The sequence below is a fragment of the Diaporthe citri genome (assembly GCF_014595645.1).
Source record: "Diaporthe citri strain NFHF-8-4 chromosome Unknown scaffold_7, whole genome shotgun sequence".
NCBI lineage: Eukaryota > Fungi > Ascomycota > Sordariomycetes > Diaporthales > Diaporthaceae > Diaporthe > Diaporthe citri.
The window spans coordinates 2,732,835-2,750,102 of record NW_025064852.1 but is presented as its reverse complement, the minus strand read 5'-3'; the positions used below and the strand labels follow the sequence as shown (position 1 = coordinate 2,750,102).

The 17,268-nt window shown below is 55.3% G+C and overlaps 7 protein-coding genes across 7 annotated transcripts; 4 read left to right on the top strand and 3 right to left on the bottom strand.

The window, feature by feature from the left end:
- Positions 1-560: 560 nt before the first annotated feature.
- Positions 561-4,688, top strand: INS49_013948 (uncharacterized protein; the record flags this gene model as incomplete). The annotated part of the gene is made up of 7 exons (XM_043174640.1): positions 561-2,190; positions 2,264-2,373; positions 2,466-2,600; positions 2,654-2,693; positions 2,860-3,545; positions 3,609-4,070; positions 4,137-4,688. The coding sequence occupies 7 exons, from the start codon at positions 561-563 to the stop codon at positions 4,686-4,688; spliced, it is 3,615 nt and encodes a 1,204-aa protein (XP_043021585.1).
- A 439-nt stretch (positions 4,689-5,127) lies between these two features.
- Positions 5,128-5,616, top strand: INS49_013947 (uncharacterized protein; the record flags this gene model as incomplete). Its single annotated transcript, XM_043174639.1, has 3 exons — positions 5,128-5,193; positions 5,270-5,380; positions 5,461-5,616. 3 exons carry the CDS (start codon positions 5,128-5,130, stop codon positions 5,614-5,616), a joined length of 333 nt encoding a protein of 110 aa, XP_043021584.1.
- Positions 5,617-6,611: 995 nt separating this feature from the next.
- INS49_013946 (uncharacterized protein) lies at positions 6,612-8,509 on the top strand (the record flags this gene model as incomplete). The annotated part of the gene is made up of 3 exons (XM_043174638.1): positions 6,612-6,838; positions 6,909-7,548; positions 7,649-8,509. The coding sequence occupies 3 exons, from the start codon at positions 6,612-6,614 to the stop codon at positions 8,507-8,509; spliced, it is 1,728 nt and encodes a 575-aa protein (XP_043021583.1).
- Positions 8,510-9,241: 732 nt separating this feature from the next.
- INS49_013945 (uncharacterized protein) lies at positions 9,242-10,566 on the top strand (the record flags this gene model as incomplete). The annotated part of the gene is made up of 3 exons (XM_043174637.1): positions 9,242-9,315; positions 9,420-9,840; positions 9,898-10,566. The coding sequence occupies 3 exons, from the start codon at positions 9,242-9,244 to the stop codon at positions 10,564-10,566; spliced, it is 1,164 nt and encodes a 387-aa protein (XP_043021582.1).
- Positions 10,567-11,416: 850 nt separating this feature from the next.
- Positions 11,417-12,323, bottom strand: INS49_013944 (uncharacterized protein; the record flags this gene model as incomplete). Its single annotated transcript, XM_043174636.1, has 3 exons — positions 11,417-11,483; positions 11,541-11,740; positions 11,793-12,323. 3 exons carry the CDS (start codon positions 12,321-12,323, stop codon positions 11,417-11,419), a joined length of 798 nt encoding a protein of 265 aa, XP_043021581.1.
- A 2,297-nt stretch (positions 12,324-14,620) lies between these two features.
- Positions 14,621-15,403, bottom strand: INS49_013943 (uncharacterized protein; the record flags this gene model as incomplete). The annotated part of the gene is made up of 1 exon (XM_043174635.1): positions 14,621-15,403. The coding sequence occupies one exon, from the start codon at positions 15,401-15,403 to the stop codon at positions 14,621-14,623; it is 783 nt and encodes a 260-aa protein (XP_043021580.1).
- Positions 15,404-15,450: 47 nt separating this feature from the next.
- On the bottom strand, positions 15,451-16,308 carry INS49_013942 (uncharacterized protein; the record flags this gene model as incomplete). The annotated part of the gene is made up of 1 exon (XM_043174634.1): positions 15,451-16,308. The coding sequence occupies one exon, from the start codon at positions 16,306-16,308 to the stop codon at positions 15,451-15,453; it is 858 nt and encodes a 285-aa protein (XP_043021579.1).
- Positions 16,309-17,268: the final 960 nt, after the last annotated feature.

Here is a 17,268-nt window from a genome sequence, read left to right as displayed (position 1 = left end):
ATTTTATTAATATATGCAGCTAATTTCCTTATATTAAGTGGGCCAACGCTAAAAGCTGGGTGGGCGTATTGTAGAAGCTGGGTGGGCGTATGCTGACTCGCATTAAGATACCAACGCATGGCAGAGTCGTTCCCTCCCCACATGTGCAGGTACCGGTATTTATTTCTCGACAGATGAATATGTGATACCATCTACAAGTCATGTTCTGAGAGAATATTTAAGCCGGTCGTCTCATGATACCGTCGCGATCAGCCACCTACATTGTCTGAAACCCTCCAAATGCACAGCAATTGGCTCGCCTGGATGTCCCTTCGTGGCTGCTTGGTGGCCGGTGGCCGACTAATCAGGTCGCGGTAACTTCCTGCATATTATGCGCCACAAATCCTCCGCTGCCTGCTGCATGTCAGCCTGAGCAGATGCGGCCCGCCGTGAGGCAACCTTCAAGGCTTACTCGACGGCGGTCTCCGGGGCTTACTCTTCACGTCAAGTTCTCAGCACCAATGCCGGTCTGAGAACGACCAACCAACAGAAACACGCATCTTCAACCATCTTCTTTCGGCATGGAAGGCACATCGGAAAACGCAATCCAGGCTTCGATGCCTGCATCACCGCCAGACTCACCTGTTTTGCCATCTTCAGAGCCCAGTGGGAGGCAACTCCCGCGCAAGGGCAAAGGTAACGACACCGGCGAAGATGGGCCCGTCACGACCAGGCAACCGAAGAGCAAAGGCCGGGTATTATTTTTCGGAGAGCCCGCAATGGAGCTTGATGAACTCAGCATCGAAGAGCTCAGCGACTTTGAAGAAAACGACATGGACGGTCGGGATGATGTTCTTGCCCCTCACGTCATCGAGTATGCCGAATCGGACCAGAGCGAATCACATATTGAGGGTCATATCATAAACGACCTCCGTGACCTAAACTTTCGCAGCCCGGACCCAGATTCTATGACAAATAGCTCTAACTCAAGCGACGATGAGTATCAGGAGGTTATCCAACGCCTACGGGCTGTTAAGCAACGAAAAAGAAGAATTATAGCAAGCCTAGGCAAGCGCACAATGAGCGAGAGGAGTGACAGCGACAGCGGAAGTTTCCAACATAAGCTACATCCTGATCAAGCAGGTTCAAGTGCACGCCGACTAAGTAGGAGGATCGGGATTAGACAGAACCTCATGTTCCAGGATCCAACGTTAAGGCCTGATAAGATGGACGAGCCCCCCGAGGAGCTGGAGGACACGGAGATGCTGGGCAAAGCTCTACCGTTTTACGCCTTCACTGCCATGGAGGTGGACTCGCCAGGGACATCAACCCTAGATGTTTCACACGTTGCTCCAAGCTCTCTTCAGGGCGCCGGGGGCAACGAAAGTGCTTCCGATGAGAAAGATAGCTTCCCTACCAGCTCTATCTTCGGACTGGAGCTAGAGATTCCTCAAAAGTCCGGCGAGAACGCAACAATCGCCGACGACGATGAAGACACTCGGAGCGACCGCGAGTCTTGTGCCGATGAGACAATATCCGTACAGTCCTACGCCGATTCAGTATTTGATGCCGGCTCGGTCGGGAGCTCCTCGTCGTCTGTTTATAGTGACACGCAAGCGCTGGTCGGGGAATATGTGGGCTTCCTGGTTCGCGACCCAGGACTCGAGAAGCTGTTCACGAGGTCCATGTTGCCGACAGTGCTTGGCCCCGAGCGGTTCAGACGGAACTACAGCAGGATCCTGCAGAGCTACGCGAGAGACCTCAAGCGGCAACTGTCGATGTGGAACGAGCCAAAAATGCCATTGCGTACCCAGGGGCTGGCGTTCATCTCCCGCAGATCCATCACGATGAAGACGGCTAGCATTATTGCATCGAGATATATGGAAAAAGCACCCCGAAGTCCATTCCACCCTGGTAGGACTGAGGGTGGGAATGCTGAGATTCTCGGTGGAGACGAAACCTCCTCTGGTGAAGAGTCTCCCGCAAACGAGTCTGTTCACACCTTCGTGATCAGTGAATTGGGACAATACTTCCGAGAAGGAGCACCGTTTCAACGCATGAAAAGGAACCTGAGAAATCTTGTCATTCCTAGAACACTACTGAGCCGTGTGAAAGCATCAACCGAGCGCATAATGGACCTAATAATCGGTGACGATTACCTGCGGTTCCTACTGTTCAAGGCTTTGAGTGATCCCTTGGTGCCTGTCAGAGGTGACCAATTCGACCCGGAAACAGAAATTTGGGTATTTTGGTTCCAGGTTGAGGACCGAGGCCAATTCACCAGATCATTTGCGTGTGGCGGAGTTCATAGAAACCTACGCCGGCTATATTGGCACAAGGGCCGCACAAAAGATGGAGGGCATGGATATGGAGGCCATCCTTCAAGGATCACAGGTCAGTGCATGCATTCTGGGTCGTGTTTGGTCCCCCGTCACCCAATAGGGTTTGTTTGAAGTAACTACTGACAGGTAGGCCAATGTCCAAAGTTCAACACTCATAACGGATACAAAATCATCATAGAAGATAACAAGTCCCAATCACAACTGCCGATTAACACCGAACGACAAGTCGAACTTCAAAGCTTCGAAGAGCAATCTCTCGGGTCAGACGTGGTGCCTCTGGTACATTGAGACTTATACTTTTCAACATGCTACTTTTATGCACATTTGGCAAGGTAATAGGAGACTTGGCGGACCAGCTCGACCAACACCCTAGTAAGTGAGTCTGTGTAGTGCATTATTCCAATCTGGATCCACGAGTCTGAATGTCACTTGTGTGTCCTGCAGACCTCCTCGTTGAGGCTACACGGCAGAGCACTCCACCACCTTGAACGCGCCATGTGACCATATTCTGGACAGTTTCTGACAAAGGTTTTCTCAGTTGCACGTTTAATAGCGATATTCATGCTTGTATATCTTTTCGAGGAAGATTTGAACACCATGACCGCAACATTGTTATGGTGTTGCAGCACAGCATCTGAAGAACGTCGGGAAACAGGCACTGAGGGCTTGCGGTACTTCACACACACATGGAGTATCGGGGATGGGGATGACTTGGAACAGAAGTTTCACTGTCACATCTGGAAGCCGTACAGGAAATGCCTCTCATCGACGTCTGAAGAAGTCTTGGAGACCATCATAGACGATAACCTCCCAAATCTTTGCGATGCCGACATCGATAGCCATTGGCCCTTCGTCGCTTCCAGCAAAATCTTCAAAGAATACGTCGACCGTGTCCGAGACGTTGCAATCCCGACCTTCTTTCCACAAGCAAAAAGACTCATTGCCGAGGGCCTTGTGGGTGATGAAGACCCAGACGCGGAAGCCGGGAAAATCAACTTGCTACGCGCCCTGGCGGAGCTCCAGTGGTGTTTTATGCAAACAGGGGTGGCTCCCACCCTGCACATATCCACCTCAGAACCCAGTCTGAAAAGCTTCCGCGTCTCGAATCTTGTCAAGCTTGCCGTCGAAGGAAGCTCACAATCGACATGGCAGTGGTGGCCTCTGCAACCACCGAACTCGAGGGGAAAGGCAAGGCACACGGACTGCCGGATATCTTGGAAATGTGTAAGTCTTTTCGCAACACTGCTACCATGCTCACTGCGGCCCCATACGACCCCAATATCTAAGCTTACAGTCCTTCAGAATTGCGGTACCGAAAGAGAGGAGATAGTGCCGTTCGTGTATGCCTCGAAATTAAGCCATCTGGCTTCTCAGTTCCCCCTCAGCAACGAACCCCCGGAGCGGCCACCGAGCTCCTTGAGCAGCGACAGCTCTCAGGCTACGAAAGCCACAAGTGGCTCCGAGTCGCAATCCACATCTTCTGGTTCTTCCTCTGCTGCTGGCAGCTCAAGCCTGCGTAGTAGCACCGCCGCGACGTCGCCGAGCTCATCTGTCATCTCCTTTGGCACCCCACCCAAAGCCTTTGTATTCTTGGTTGTGAAAGCGTCCAGGTACATCCTCGCGCCCATAGATGTCACGGAGAAGAAGGCCCGCGACTTCTTCCAAGCCATTGTCGAGAACTACAACGTGAAACGCGGGTGGCGGCGGCTGCTGTCGATATACGTCTACAGCCACTGTGACTTCGTCAAGGTCAGTCACAACGGGAGGTGAAGACTCTCAGGCGAACACCTAGAAGTACTGACAACGCCTACGCAGATCAAGCGATACGCTCCACAAAGCTTTGATCCCGGAGTCAGGTTCTCGTTCCCTCCACACGATGAGTCGCCCCACGACAAAGAGTACGGGTATTACCCCCGGCCGATGCCCCACGCGCCCGTCTCGAGGCACATGTTTAACCACCTATTCAACGCCTGCTACAGCGACGCGGGTCTAGCCCGCAGGCTCCACTTTGCTTTCATCGCGCCGTCCTGCATCATCAGGGGCATCCCAGGCAAGCTGCTCGATGGGATGCCCAAGAGGGACCGGCTGGTGGACGAGCAGGCCGAGTTTGGCGAGGACCAGGACGTCGAGGTCTTCTGGGGCCTTGTTGCGCGGGAGCAGAGGTCAGCGCTGAGAGTAGCTGTATACATGCTCCTCGGGCTTGGGCCTTCACTGTGGTTCATGTTTCAGTGGTTGTTTGGATGGGGCCATGATGGAGACCTGCAGGACGCCACTGTGCCGTTGATGTTCAGTGCGACTATGCTGGGTATCCTGTGTGCCGTCGTGTATTCTGGCGACGAGGTGAGGGAGGTCGAACAGCCGCGTTAAGCTAGGCGCTGATTTATTTCTTGAGCCGGGTATCTATTCTCTAGCTTGTACTATGTCGGAATTGTAATCCCGTATCAAATCTCGGTCCTGCAAGCCTCGGAATTAGTGTTTCACTGACTAATGTTAGCAGCTGTAACAAATTCCTCTCACAAAAAATTGAGGGTTTGCAAGAACGAGTTACAGTGCATCAGGCAGATGGTGAAGTGCGACCGTGCTGTTTTCGTGCAGTCTAGGGATAGTCCACCTGGACCGTTGGCTGTGATACCTCCATCGGGAGTGCGCTGCGGGGATGATGACATATGGTCGCCCAACCCCCTCCCAAATGGACCTAGACTTGGATCAGCATCGCTGCTGCATCTTCCATTTGCAAGTCCATGATCAAACTCATATCACGAGACAACATCCTGATTCAAACAACTGAAACAACAAACCGTCAAATATGGGGATCGTTCACATTGTGATGTTCGCGTTCGAGCCTCTGGCTCCTCCCGATGAGGTCCAGAAGGTGAGTGGCTGCATGTGACCCTGCCGAGCCGTGTCATCACGCCCGCCACATCGACGCTTGCTGATCAGGTTGAGAGGTCTGCGATGCAATGCTGGCTCTCAAGGACAACTGCATCCACCCAGAGACCAAGCAGCCGTACATAAAGACTGGGAAGGGAGGAAAGGACAACAGTCCCGAGGGGAAACAGGTAGGTTACCTCCCGTCGGCAGCACGGTGGATGCGCGGAGACATGGGCCACACCAGTTGGACTTACCAATATGACTCTAGAATGGAATCTCGCACATATTCATCAGCGAGTTTGAGAATGAGAAGGATCGGGAGTATTACCTGAATGAAGACCCGGCCCACCTGGCATTCGTCAAGAGCCTTGATGGTATAGTTGCGAAGGGGCAGGTGGTCGACTTCACTCCTGGAGTCTTCTAATAGCTCGTCCACGAGTCCGCGGTTGAGACGGGAATCCAACCGCATCTTGCTTGGAAGAGCTTTGTGCTGAGATTGGGAGACTGAAAGGCTTTGCTCACCGGGCTTCGTCTGCTAGGGGATGTCATGAGAAGACCCTCGTTATGCATATGTTGAGTCTGCAAAAAGTCTGTCTTCCTCATCATTGATCTGAAATGGAGAAAAAAAAAAAAAAACGCATTTACTGGTCTTGGGCGTGTGATATCCTGGCCGAACTCTCGCTTTGCTGCGAGACCACCATGACGGGCGACATCAAAGCCGGACGGGGGACATATGTTCGTGTAACCTTACATGTGCACCCTTTCCAGTCTTAAAGCTTCCATCTGTCAAATACGGAAGGCATCGGGAGTTATGGAGGAACCTCAGAACTCAAGGCTTACTTAATTGCATGGATTCGACAGTCATCATGGACATCTATTTCAGACATATCGATGTCGGTCACAATTACTTGCAAACTTCAACTTATTCTACTACTTCGCGCATTATCTTACGCTCACCTAGGCTGGCACCTCGGGTTATCTGGCATGCCACTTCCTTGTTCCCGTACTTGATCAGTAGGATTTCAACGCGGACTCCCTGGACTGAGGCGGTTATATTGACATCTTGGCATTCCGGATCGCCATCCTCCTACCCCTCTCGGCCGACGTTGTCACTCTCACTCGCTTCATTTCACAACGAGACATGACGGCTTACGAGCATGCTTCCCCGCTAGACCAAGGACTGGGACTCAAGGCAACCCCATACTACCCCAGACCCTGTCTCTATTCGAAATAGCTCCCTTCGGGCCTGTCGCTGGAATATCTCACCGGCATGACGGACGAAAGGGCTGCTGGGCGTGCTGCGCAGCTGCTAGCATCACTTATAATTAAGACTCCCGATATGCACTCCTTGAACCACTCGATGGCGGTACCGAGTTATGTCTTATGAAGTAGCGGGCAAGTTGACGATCAGGAACCAAAATGTTACCTTCCCTGGTACTCCCCACAGTCTTCGCTCTGCTTCCCCTGACTGCCGCCCTGCAAACAGAGCGCAGGAGTCAGTACAGTGGCAACTCTTCCGACGTTCGTCGTGACCTGCCGCTGAATGTCCCACCGCGGCTGTACTCGGTCAAGAGGCCCATCGATGGGTCATGGCAGTCTCTCTCCATCGAGTTCTCCTACATGGCGGACTATTTTGGGAATCTGACGTACTTGAGACCCCAATTGACTCCCCCCTGGCCCGCAGAGGAACGTGCAAGCTGACATACCGACATGTAGGACACCGAACCAGCTCTCATATAATCTTTTGGACAACCTGCAGAGCTTGTCCGGGTCCCCAATCATCATCCGCGCCGGGGGCTCCACCGCAAATGTGGCAGTCTTCAACGCCAGCCAGGAGCTCGCCGTTGAGAACCACTGGAATGGGTCCACCAACACGGGCCTCGAGGGCTCCCGCACCGACCAGCCCAGCCTGACCAACATCGGGCCGGCCTGGTTCGAGGCGTTCCTGACATCCCCCGAGGGCACGCGGTTCATCTACGACCTCAACTACCGCGACAACAGCTCCGCCGGCGTCGCGTCTACGGTCGACGTGGCGAAGCGCGTGTGGGACACGCTCGGGCCGGACCTGTTGTATGCTTTTGAGATCAGCAACGAGATGGAACGGTGGGGAGGCAGGTACCGGACCGACGAGTGGGGGCCAGAGCTGTACACGGAGGAGTTCCTCATGTACACTGATCTGATCGAAGAGGCCATCTGGGGCGGGAGTGAGGATGGGTCGCAATCCCAGCCGATCTTCCAGATGGGCACGTTCATGGGGAGCGGCAACAAGACCATCAATACGCCCTGGAACTCGGAGGTGGTGTTGGATTTGGGGATCAACAAGAAGCAGCAGATCAGAAGTACTTCACAGCACGATGTAAGTCGCCATGATTCCCCTGGCTTCTCCAACTTGTGTTTCTGAACACCCTTGGATGCCCTTACTCTGAAAGATGTTGACTGAAACGGCACTTTCTCAGTACCATGGCTCCAACTGTGCGTCGACCAAGGAGATTTCCACCCTTCGGCAGAACCTCCTCAACCACACCAACATGGCCAACCGCGCCTTTCCTCACCAGCAAATGGCCCCGCACGTTGACGAGACGCACGGCATCACGTACGTCATCGGCGAGACCAACTCGATCTCCTGCCAAGGCCGCGACGGCGTCTCCAACGTCTTCGGCACCGCGCTGTGGTACCTGGACTACACCCTCTTCATCGCGTCCAACATCTCGGCAGTAGGCGGCATGTATTTTCACATGGGCACGCCCTACCGCTACAGCCTGTGGGCGCCGTATGAGGGCGCGACCAACCACAGCGCCTTGGTGCGGCCGTCATACTACGGCGCGTGGGTGCTGGCCACGGCCATCGGGAACGGGGAGGTGGCGTCAGGGCACAACGAGACCTCAGCCCAGGACCTGACGACGCCTACGCCTGGGGCCTACTCGCCGTACTACTCGGGCGACGGGGCGCCCGAGAAGGTAGTGCACCCACTGATCGCGGAGGAGACGCTCACGGCGTACGCGCTGTACAGGACAGCGCCGTCGCACGCCATCGACTCGGTGGTCATCCTGAACCTAGAGCCGTACAACTCGACGGCCAACTACACGCGGCCGTACGTCAACGTCACGCTGCCCGAGAGGATCCAGACGCCGGGAATTGTGCGACGGCTCACGGCGTCCGGGAGCGACGTCAAGGACTTTGCGCAGACGGATGTTACATTTGCGGGACGGAGCGTGAGCAAGGAGGGGCTCGTCGTGGGGGACGAGGTCACTGAGACATGGGCGCCGGGGGAGAGCGTGTTGGTTGGTGATGCCGAGGCGGTGCTGATTACTTTTTGAGTGCCTTTTGTGTGATGAATGATGGCCATGTGCAGTGGCCCAGTAGGCAGTTGTTGGTAATGTTGGTAATGTTGCGAAAGCGCTTCAGAGATTCCTCATGCAGAGAGAGCCAAGCAGACTGGGTACTTGGGTACCTCGTTCAGGCTGCCCTGTTATTAGAGTTGCATGGTGGGGCACGGCGTTGCTAACGGGCTGCCACTTGCCCCGAACGGGCGACAGGGGTCCCAGGCTTTACGTCACACGCTTGATGCGCTTGATGCGGGACCCAGCGCCCACTGGCCCAAGGCAGTATCGGCCCCGTCGATTGTTTCCCAGGCGAGCTTGGAGCTGAGCTGCATTCAGCTGCTCCGAGAGGCCTGCGATCGCGGCTACTGTGCTGGACCGACCTGAACTGGGATGTCCAGGGGACCGACAACAACCTCCCGCCTCGAATCATCCATGCAAGCCAACCAGACCCAAGCCAGGCCGCCCAGGCTGACTTCGGTCCTTCGCCCTTCTGGACAAAGACTGGCTGCACCGATCCATCCATCACCCAACTTTCCATCTCGGAGCCTGACTGCGCGACATCACCGTCCTGGAAGCTTGTAACCACCCGTCGCCTTTGTCGCACTCGCACGCACTGCAATACTGGCGACGACCTCGTTGCGCATTTACTCCGTCTCATCACGGCAAACAGGCCTAGACGAGCCCATACGAACCATCGTTCATCAACACTCGCAACCTCCCGTCGCCATGGCGCAACCACATCCCACCCTCATCAACATCCCCCAACCTCCCTCCAACCCGGACACTCCATCAGAGATGCCGTGAGCTACTTCCAGATCCCCAGACACTGGAGCCGAGGTCCCGGCTGCTTTGCCAGGTCCAATGCTTTTCTGAGATGATCAATACTGATGTGATTTCCCCCCAGCGGCACTCCCACCTCAACAACGACCTCCCTCTCTGCTCTCTCCACTACCGCTATCAAGGACGGTCACCGCGGTCACGCCACTGCGACAACGCATCACCCCGGCCACCAGCAGCATGCCTCCCAGGGCAGCCTCGAAGCCGAGCGCGCCGACAGGATCTCGCGCCTTGCCGGCCTCTCCAATGTCAACCAGCTGCGATCTCCCCCCAGCGCTGGCTCTGCGGCCCCGGCCCGCAACAGCAACAGCCCCCAGACGACGCCTACATCTGCCGTCTTCCCACATACCGCCCACCGCCCCATCGCGCCCCTGATCCAGGGCGCCCCGGCGTATTTCGACTCGAATGGACAGCCAGTCGCTGTGACCAAGATGTCCACCTCCGGCACTGCGTCCGCGACTGAGAGTGCAAGTACACCTGGTCAAGGGGTCGGCCTACTGATGCTTAGCGGTTGATGACTTATTGCTGACAGCGTGGCTCAACAGGACATCGACATGATGAGCACAGATACCAACTTCGCGCGTGACACGGAGGTCGACTCGGCTAGCGGCTACGTGGGAACGGGTCACAACGAACAGGCGGACATGGACGTCGACGAGGATTTGACGAGCCGTAGCGTAGGCCAGTTCGAGCAGGACGACAACATGAGCGACGACGGCTCCGCCAGCCTGGTCGGCTTCGGCGAGGGCGCAAACAGCACCATCTCCGGGCCCATCTACGTGCGACGACCCCTGCCCGGGATGGAGGGTCTGCAGAGGAGCAGCTCCGGCCTGAGCGAGGGCGCGGTGCTGGCGGCCCGGCGAGAGAGGCTGGATCGCGAGGATGCAACCGCGGCGTCCGAGAGGAGGGATGCTCGCTTCATCGACGGCGTGGCGTCAGAAGCCACCCCGGGCGGCGCGGCGGATGACGACTCCTTCGTGGACACGACCAATAGTGGCCCCGTCCCCGTTTCTGGTCCAGGTTATACTAGCTCTTTACGTGAGACCCAACACGGCGCGCACACACGGCATCACCTGAACCATCAGCAGGCTCCCACGGCCCGCGAGGCTGCCGAGAGGGCGATGCGCGAGCGTGGGCTGGACCCCAGCCAGCGAGGCGGAAGCTCCGCCGCCAGCAGTCCCGGGAAGAGACTGACGTTTGAGGATCAGAAGTGATTGGCGCATGGGCGCGGCCAATGTTTTCTGTCTATCCCGGCTTGCCCTTGAAAGCACTTGTTGTGCCTCATTTGGTGTCGCTCCAGCAGCCAGTCTGGCGCAAGGATGCGCGCCACTCGAAATATACTGCACGAGAGCAGTTTTTACTGTACGATGATGGCTAGGCGTCCCCTTGCCCCTTCTACCTTGACAACACCGTATCCTGCGGTACGGTCTGCAAGTTGCCCTTCTTTTACGTCAACCCTGAAGCCGGAGGCTTTACTTTACGTGTGCTTTTCTCTCAAACGGCGTACGAGGCGAACTTTGGAGTCTTTCGGGAAGGCACGAGATATCACATGCTGGCTTAGCGAGAAGATTGGACTGAAATACACACATGGTCTTTGATGAATAAATTTGACTTTTTACCGCATGCCCGATCTGGTGAATCGTGTCGGTCTATTCCAGCCTGGTGGTTTTGTGTCTTGTTTCTCTCGTCTCAATGTGCCCTGTAGACAGCTGTATTTCAAATGATTCTTCTATGCCTTTCTCAACATCATCAGCCTGACCTCAGCCATTTGTAACCGTTTTCAATCTGTATTTTCACCGCATATTTATGTCTAGTGGTCATCGCAACACTACCAATCAACTAATCGGCTAACATGCCTACTTTTGTGATACGGCAGCTACAGGAGCAAATGATTCTGTAGAGAAGAAAACAACATGTCTGACTTTACTCCCTCAACAGCAGAGCCATCAGACCCCTTGGATGGATCAGCGACTGACGACCTGCATGGAAACCACTGGATTGTCCGACTAGGAAATCGAGCACGGTATGATGCTCTGCTTATAATAGAAGCAACATGTTTCTTGATCAGGCCACACCACTCAGGAAGGGATGCTCAAGTAGGTCAGAGACGCTCGGCCGGTGGTTGGTGTCTCTGCAAGCACGTATCAGCACTCAGGGTTAGGCACAGATTGGTGGCACAAACACTCACATGCTAAGGCACTGGCGGATGAGATCCGATGCCTGCCGATCGAGCTTGCTGGCCACGTCGCCAGGAATCAAAAGCTCCAGTGCTGATGCTTGGGACTCTTTGATCCGTTCAGCGACCGAGCCGGCCGCGCCGGCCTCCGCGAGGCTGCAGTCCCCCGTGAGCAGCTGGGCCGCCAGGACTCCGAGCAGCCACACGTCAGCCTTGGACAAGTCTTGCTGGCCCAGCAGGATCTCGGGGAGGTGATGCCAGGACAGTAGAAGGCAGGGCGTTGCCTGTCTTGGCGGTCACGTCGAGCAGCGGCGCCTCGATCTTGACGGCGCACACGTTGTCCACCATCACGATCCCCAGATCCAAGAAGACAGGCGAGATGTCTTGGTTCTGCAGCTGCTCGAGCCCAAGTACGACCTGGCGGAGGATCGTGCGCGCGAGGGGCTGCGGGATGGCGCCATAGCTCCGGGTGAGGTCTCGCACCGTTCCACCTGGCAGGTACTCGGTGAGAATGAAGATGCGTCCTTCCTTGAGCTCGTAACCTAGACACGAAATGATGTTTGGCTGGCTTGGTCTCGCCAGCCTCGATCCTAGGAATGCGACCACGCTTTCCAGTGCGGATGCGGTGCCCGGCTCGTCCTGAGGTGTGAATTCCTCGGCTGAGATCAATTCCGCTGTGTCTGTCCTCAGGCCTAAGAAGACTGGGCCGTATCGTCCATCTCTGATCCTGGCTCCGATGGTCCAGTCGAAGCTGCTTGAGGTGTGCTTCTTATCGGCAGGTTCACTATTGGACATGATGTGGTTATACGAGGTTTGATGTTGTAAGAGGGAACAAGGTTGTCTCTGTTGGTCAGTTTTGGGAATAATTGGCGAGAAGACTATGTTTTGATTTTAACACGTGTGTTGATTCCCCTTTATGCATGGGACTGCGGCTAAGACAACACAGCTGCGCTGCCTAAACCCCACCCACCACTCCTTTGATGACTCTTTCCCATCTGCTTTCAATCTGGCCTGAACATCATTATCGCTAGCCTGCGTCGCATGTTCCAGATACTCCATAACATCACCTGTCGCGACCTGAGCCACAGCACTCCAGCTTGCACCGAGTCTCGACAGAGTTGTCTCCCGGAGGAAGAGTGACACGCCGTAAGCCACCAGAATGCAATGCGCTATGGCTGTGATCGTCACAACTGCAAATCCAACATAACCAACAGGAACTTGAGCGGTATTAAAAAAGGCCACCTCAGCTTGTGTCCCCTTGTCAAACTGGCCCATCTGATCGTAGTACGCCATGCTACTTGGCAGTGTGATCATGGTTTGGAGAGCGAAGGCAATGGAGCCGTTTGTCGTGACTTGTTGAATGACTCCAATGCATATGGAAATAGCCTTGGACAGCCAGTTTCTGGCTGTGATATCCTTCCACGCTGGTATGGCCGAACTACCAAACCACCTGAACGCGAGTGTCCCAATCGCTGCGAACAAGAGGGCAGAACCAGCGATTAGACCGACCATTGCAAATGTACCAAGCTTTTCTTTCCATGAGTAAGGCTTGCACAAAGGCTTTCGTACGTCTTGACGTGCCTCAACATTACTCCATCCTTGGAAGAACGCGGTAGAGGATTCCGACACATTCTCTGCCCGGTCTCGTGTCTCTTGCTGCCTCGAAAAAGTGACTTGTTCTTGCCGGGAAGGATCTTGCTGAAGGGTCGGCTCTTCTTGGTACGAATACGCGCTTTCTTGCAGTGAGTTTTGCCTTGTCAATGCGTTTTGCTCGTTTTCAGATGGACTCGGAGTAGAGGCATCATCTTGAAGCAGGCTTTCGGGTATTTCGTTTCTTAGAGAAGAGGTTATGGCGAAGGCAGGAAGAAGGCCGTCGTTGCGGTTATCATGGATATCCTCGACATTCTCTGACGAGTCTAAAGCACTTGACAAGAAAGGCTCCATTTGGTGATTATTGCGCAGTGTCAGGGTCCGTTGGGCGTCACTGTCAATAGTGAGTTGACAGATCCGGAAAGGTCATATCAGGATAAAATATAGGCTTCCAAGAATGAAACTGCTTGGAGCTGGCTCCTGCGAGCAGAGATACCGTGAATGTGCTGCGTTATATGCAGGCAGTGTGGCTCAACCTCTCATAGCCCCCTTCGAGTTGTTTTACGAGACGTCATTTCATCCTTTAAAGCCTGTTTGAGATGCCTCTATTCGCCCCCAATTCTGCCATGCAACAACAATTGTGCTAATTCAGGGATGAGGTCAGCACTAGCAGACAAAAGCTGAGACGTGTGAGACCTAAGGCTAGATATTCAGCTGCAACTCTAGGGCCAATACATCCATTGATAATATTCTCTTCGATGTAGGCCTGTAGAGCTTTGATGTCAGGTTCGGATCACTTGAGAGTCTCGAGATTTAGCTTGCGCTATTGCTGACCTATAGCTGGTGATGAGGCAAATATCATCCTCAGGTTAATGATTAGCGAGTTTGATGCCGAGTTTTCCAAACTAAGCTTTTCTCATTGCCTCTTGGACGATTTGTGCCGGAATTGGAACCGGGCACCTGGGCTTTCGAGGTGCTGCGTGGTACATGCGGTACTACCACCGGCACTCAGGCATAAATACCAACATCATAGATTCCTATCTAATCGACGGGGTAAATGCAATACAGAGCATGCTTTTGTTTTGTTCCCAGGAGCCAAATGTACAAGTCCGCTGCTTCGCTGGTAGGAGGGCTTTTTGAGTGACAAAATTGAGCCAATGAAAGAACGTGACCGGATCGATGACAATTTCAAAGCAAAGCTGACAGCAGAAAATCCTTACATGGCAGTACAAAACAAAAGATGCAGATGCTGGGACAACATCAAGAGCGGGAAGATAGGAGTATCCACAGCGTCCTCGCAGAAAAGAGCAATTCAGGCCAGGTAGCTTGTCCTCCAGGTCGTTTGACGGCATGAAAAAGTGCATAAGGAGAAATCGAAGTGCACCGGTGTAGGGGCTTCGACATTGAATCCATTCATCCCCTGTAAGATGGTCGAGGAGCAGCCGAGGGCGAACTCAGCGAGCCTCGAGTCCAATTCGCCGCAATCAGCCCCGGGGCCCAGCTCACCGCCTCAGATTTGCGTTTTGCGGAGGGAAAATACACGGCTTCCTGGCCTGCCTGGTTCCGTCCTTGTGGACAAATTCGTGGCCGGGGCACCATCCCTCGCGCTTGCACCTGCGGCGCTCCGCCGCTGCGCTGCTGGGCTCGACGACGATGTGGTCAGGGCGCATGCACGTCTCGATGTGGCAGGTGTGGACGGCCTTCTGGCGGTGCTTGTGGTGCTGGACCAGGCTGTAGATGGACTGCTCGTCGTGCCACATGCGCACGGCCAGGCGAGGAAACGAGAAGCCGTGCTTCTCGCCCGAGTCGGTCAGCTTCATGCGCATGTCGCACGACGCCCGCTTCGATGACACTACCCAACACCCCATGTGCACGCTACCCGGGTGCGCAACGTCGAAGAATGACTTGCCCTCGACCAGCTTGCGCAGCTTAGCCATCACGAACGCCTGTGGCAGCCGCATCAGGAACGCCGTCGCCTCGCTGATGTGCGGACGGTCGTCGTCGTCGAAGATGATCCTCGGGTTGTGGCCTGACAGGGGGCGGGTGAAGATCTCATGCTGAATCCGCGTTTGAGCATCGGCCTCCATCTGGGCTTCTGTTTGGGCTGGATCCCCTTGGGCCCCGTTCTGCGGTCTCCTCATCACGCGCTGGAGCCTTCGCTCCTGTCTCTCGGCCTCACGGCGCTGCTCCTGCTCCAGCTGCTGCTCCAGCTCGAGGTCTTCCTGCCTCTCCTGTTCCAGTCGCTGCCTCTTCATCTCAAGGCCTTCCTGCCTCTCCTGCTCCATTCGCTGTCTCTCCCGTTTCTTCTGGCGGGTTCGAGCTCCTCGAGAGGTTATCTGGGAGGCATTGCGTCGTCTTCGTTCCTCCCTTCTTTGAGCTTGGCGACTAGAAACACGACGGGGAGCAACAGCTTGGGCATTAGCGGAGGAGGAGCAACGTCTCGAGGGACAGCCACTGCGGGAGTAGCACCATCTCGAGCAACAGTCACAGGGGGAGGATCAAGGTCCCGAGGGACAGCCTCGTGGGGAGGAGCGACATCTCGCTCTTCAGTCCGCGTGCCCATATCAGGGTTTCGTAGGAGCTCCTCAGCCCGTCGCCGCTGCTCAAGATCATCGATCCGAGTCTTCTGCTCGGCAAGCAGCCGCTTCGTGTCCTCCAGCTGGGCTCTTTGCTGCTCCATCTCCTTCTCATGACTCTTGAATCTCTCCAGCATCCTCTCCCATTCCTCTGCCTTTGAGCTCGAGTCTGTGTCCTCCATCTCATGGAAGGTCCTCTTCCCTCGTGACCGCGACACGCTCTTTGGAGAATCTTGGCTTCCAGGGACAGGGCATGGCATTACGGACACAGCCCGTGGGGTCGCGGAAATTCCAGGGGAGGGCTGTGGGGGCGCAGTTCGACGGGAGGACGGGCCGGGAGTGGCCGGCCTCAAGTGACTGGAAGAGGGGCCATTCCGGGGTTGATTCCTGGCGTTGAGGAACTCCTCAGGCGGCTTCTCAACGGTCTGCATGATGCGACCTTGTCGCGCCGGGCCACGTCTTTGTTGGTCCTTCTGCTGGGAGTTGTCCTTGGCAGATGGAAGACCTCGGAAAGGGAGCGACGAGGGTCCCGGAATTAATTCACTAGGGGTGATACTTTGCCTTTGAGGGGCGCGAGCAGGCGTGCCTGTGGGTTGAGCAGCACCATTCCGCATTGCGCGCGGTTCTGTTGGAGCGTTCCTTGGCGGTGGTGACCCACGATTGGTGGGCATGAACCCCAGGACGACAGGGGAGCTGTTTGTAGGGCGGTGTTGACTGGACCGAGCGGTCCATTCGGCCTGACCCCCGGGTCAGTTAATTGATCTCCATGAACTGATCGCGGTGGTTTGAGCTTACCTGAGCTCCCGTTGGCACTACTGTTGACGAGGTCTGTGATCTCGACCGGCCAGCCTGCTCTGGCCGACTCGGCAAGGGACGCGCAGGAAGGTCGATGAAGAAATCTAGTGGTGCGTGCCCAGAGCCAATCCGTGTCTTATTCTGCACCGGCCGTCGCGACGGAGAGGCAGTCCCCGGGTTGGCAGAAGCCGCTCGGCCGCCAGCTTCTCCGTGTCGCCGTGTCCGAGGCGAGCTTGACTCGATACTGGAGGCAGGAGTAGATGGTCGATACACACTGGCGCTTGCTTCATCTCCAGACGACGATCCATCGCTTGAACTTGAGTCTGACGAGGAGCCAGGCTCGTCTTCAGATTCCGAAGAGTCGGAGCTATCAGATTCAGAAGAGTCTGAGGATGAAGACGAGTCGTTCGGAGGATTCGATGTGCGGTGAGCTCCATGCCGACGCAATGGCTCATGGGCCTGAGGTTGTCTTGTACCGGAGGCAACATCAACCGGTGAAATTTGTACATGGCTTTGCTGTCGCCTATGTCTGTCTGGTGGCGGCTCCTGTTTGATGCGAGGTTGGCTGCACTGATGGCCATGTCCAACCGCACGAGGTGGGACTTGAGAGCGTTCTTGTTTGATGTCTCGTGATCTAGAGGTACGGTCTTTCTCATTCTCGTCATCGGAGAAAATAGTGATGATGCCGGCCTTTGCTGGAGTCAAGCTGTACTTGTCCTTGCCATTGACTCGCTCTCTCTTGACACTTGGAGCTTGGATGTCTGTGAAAGTGTCTAGAC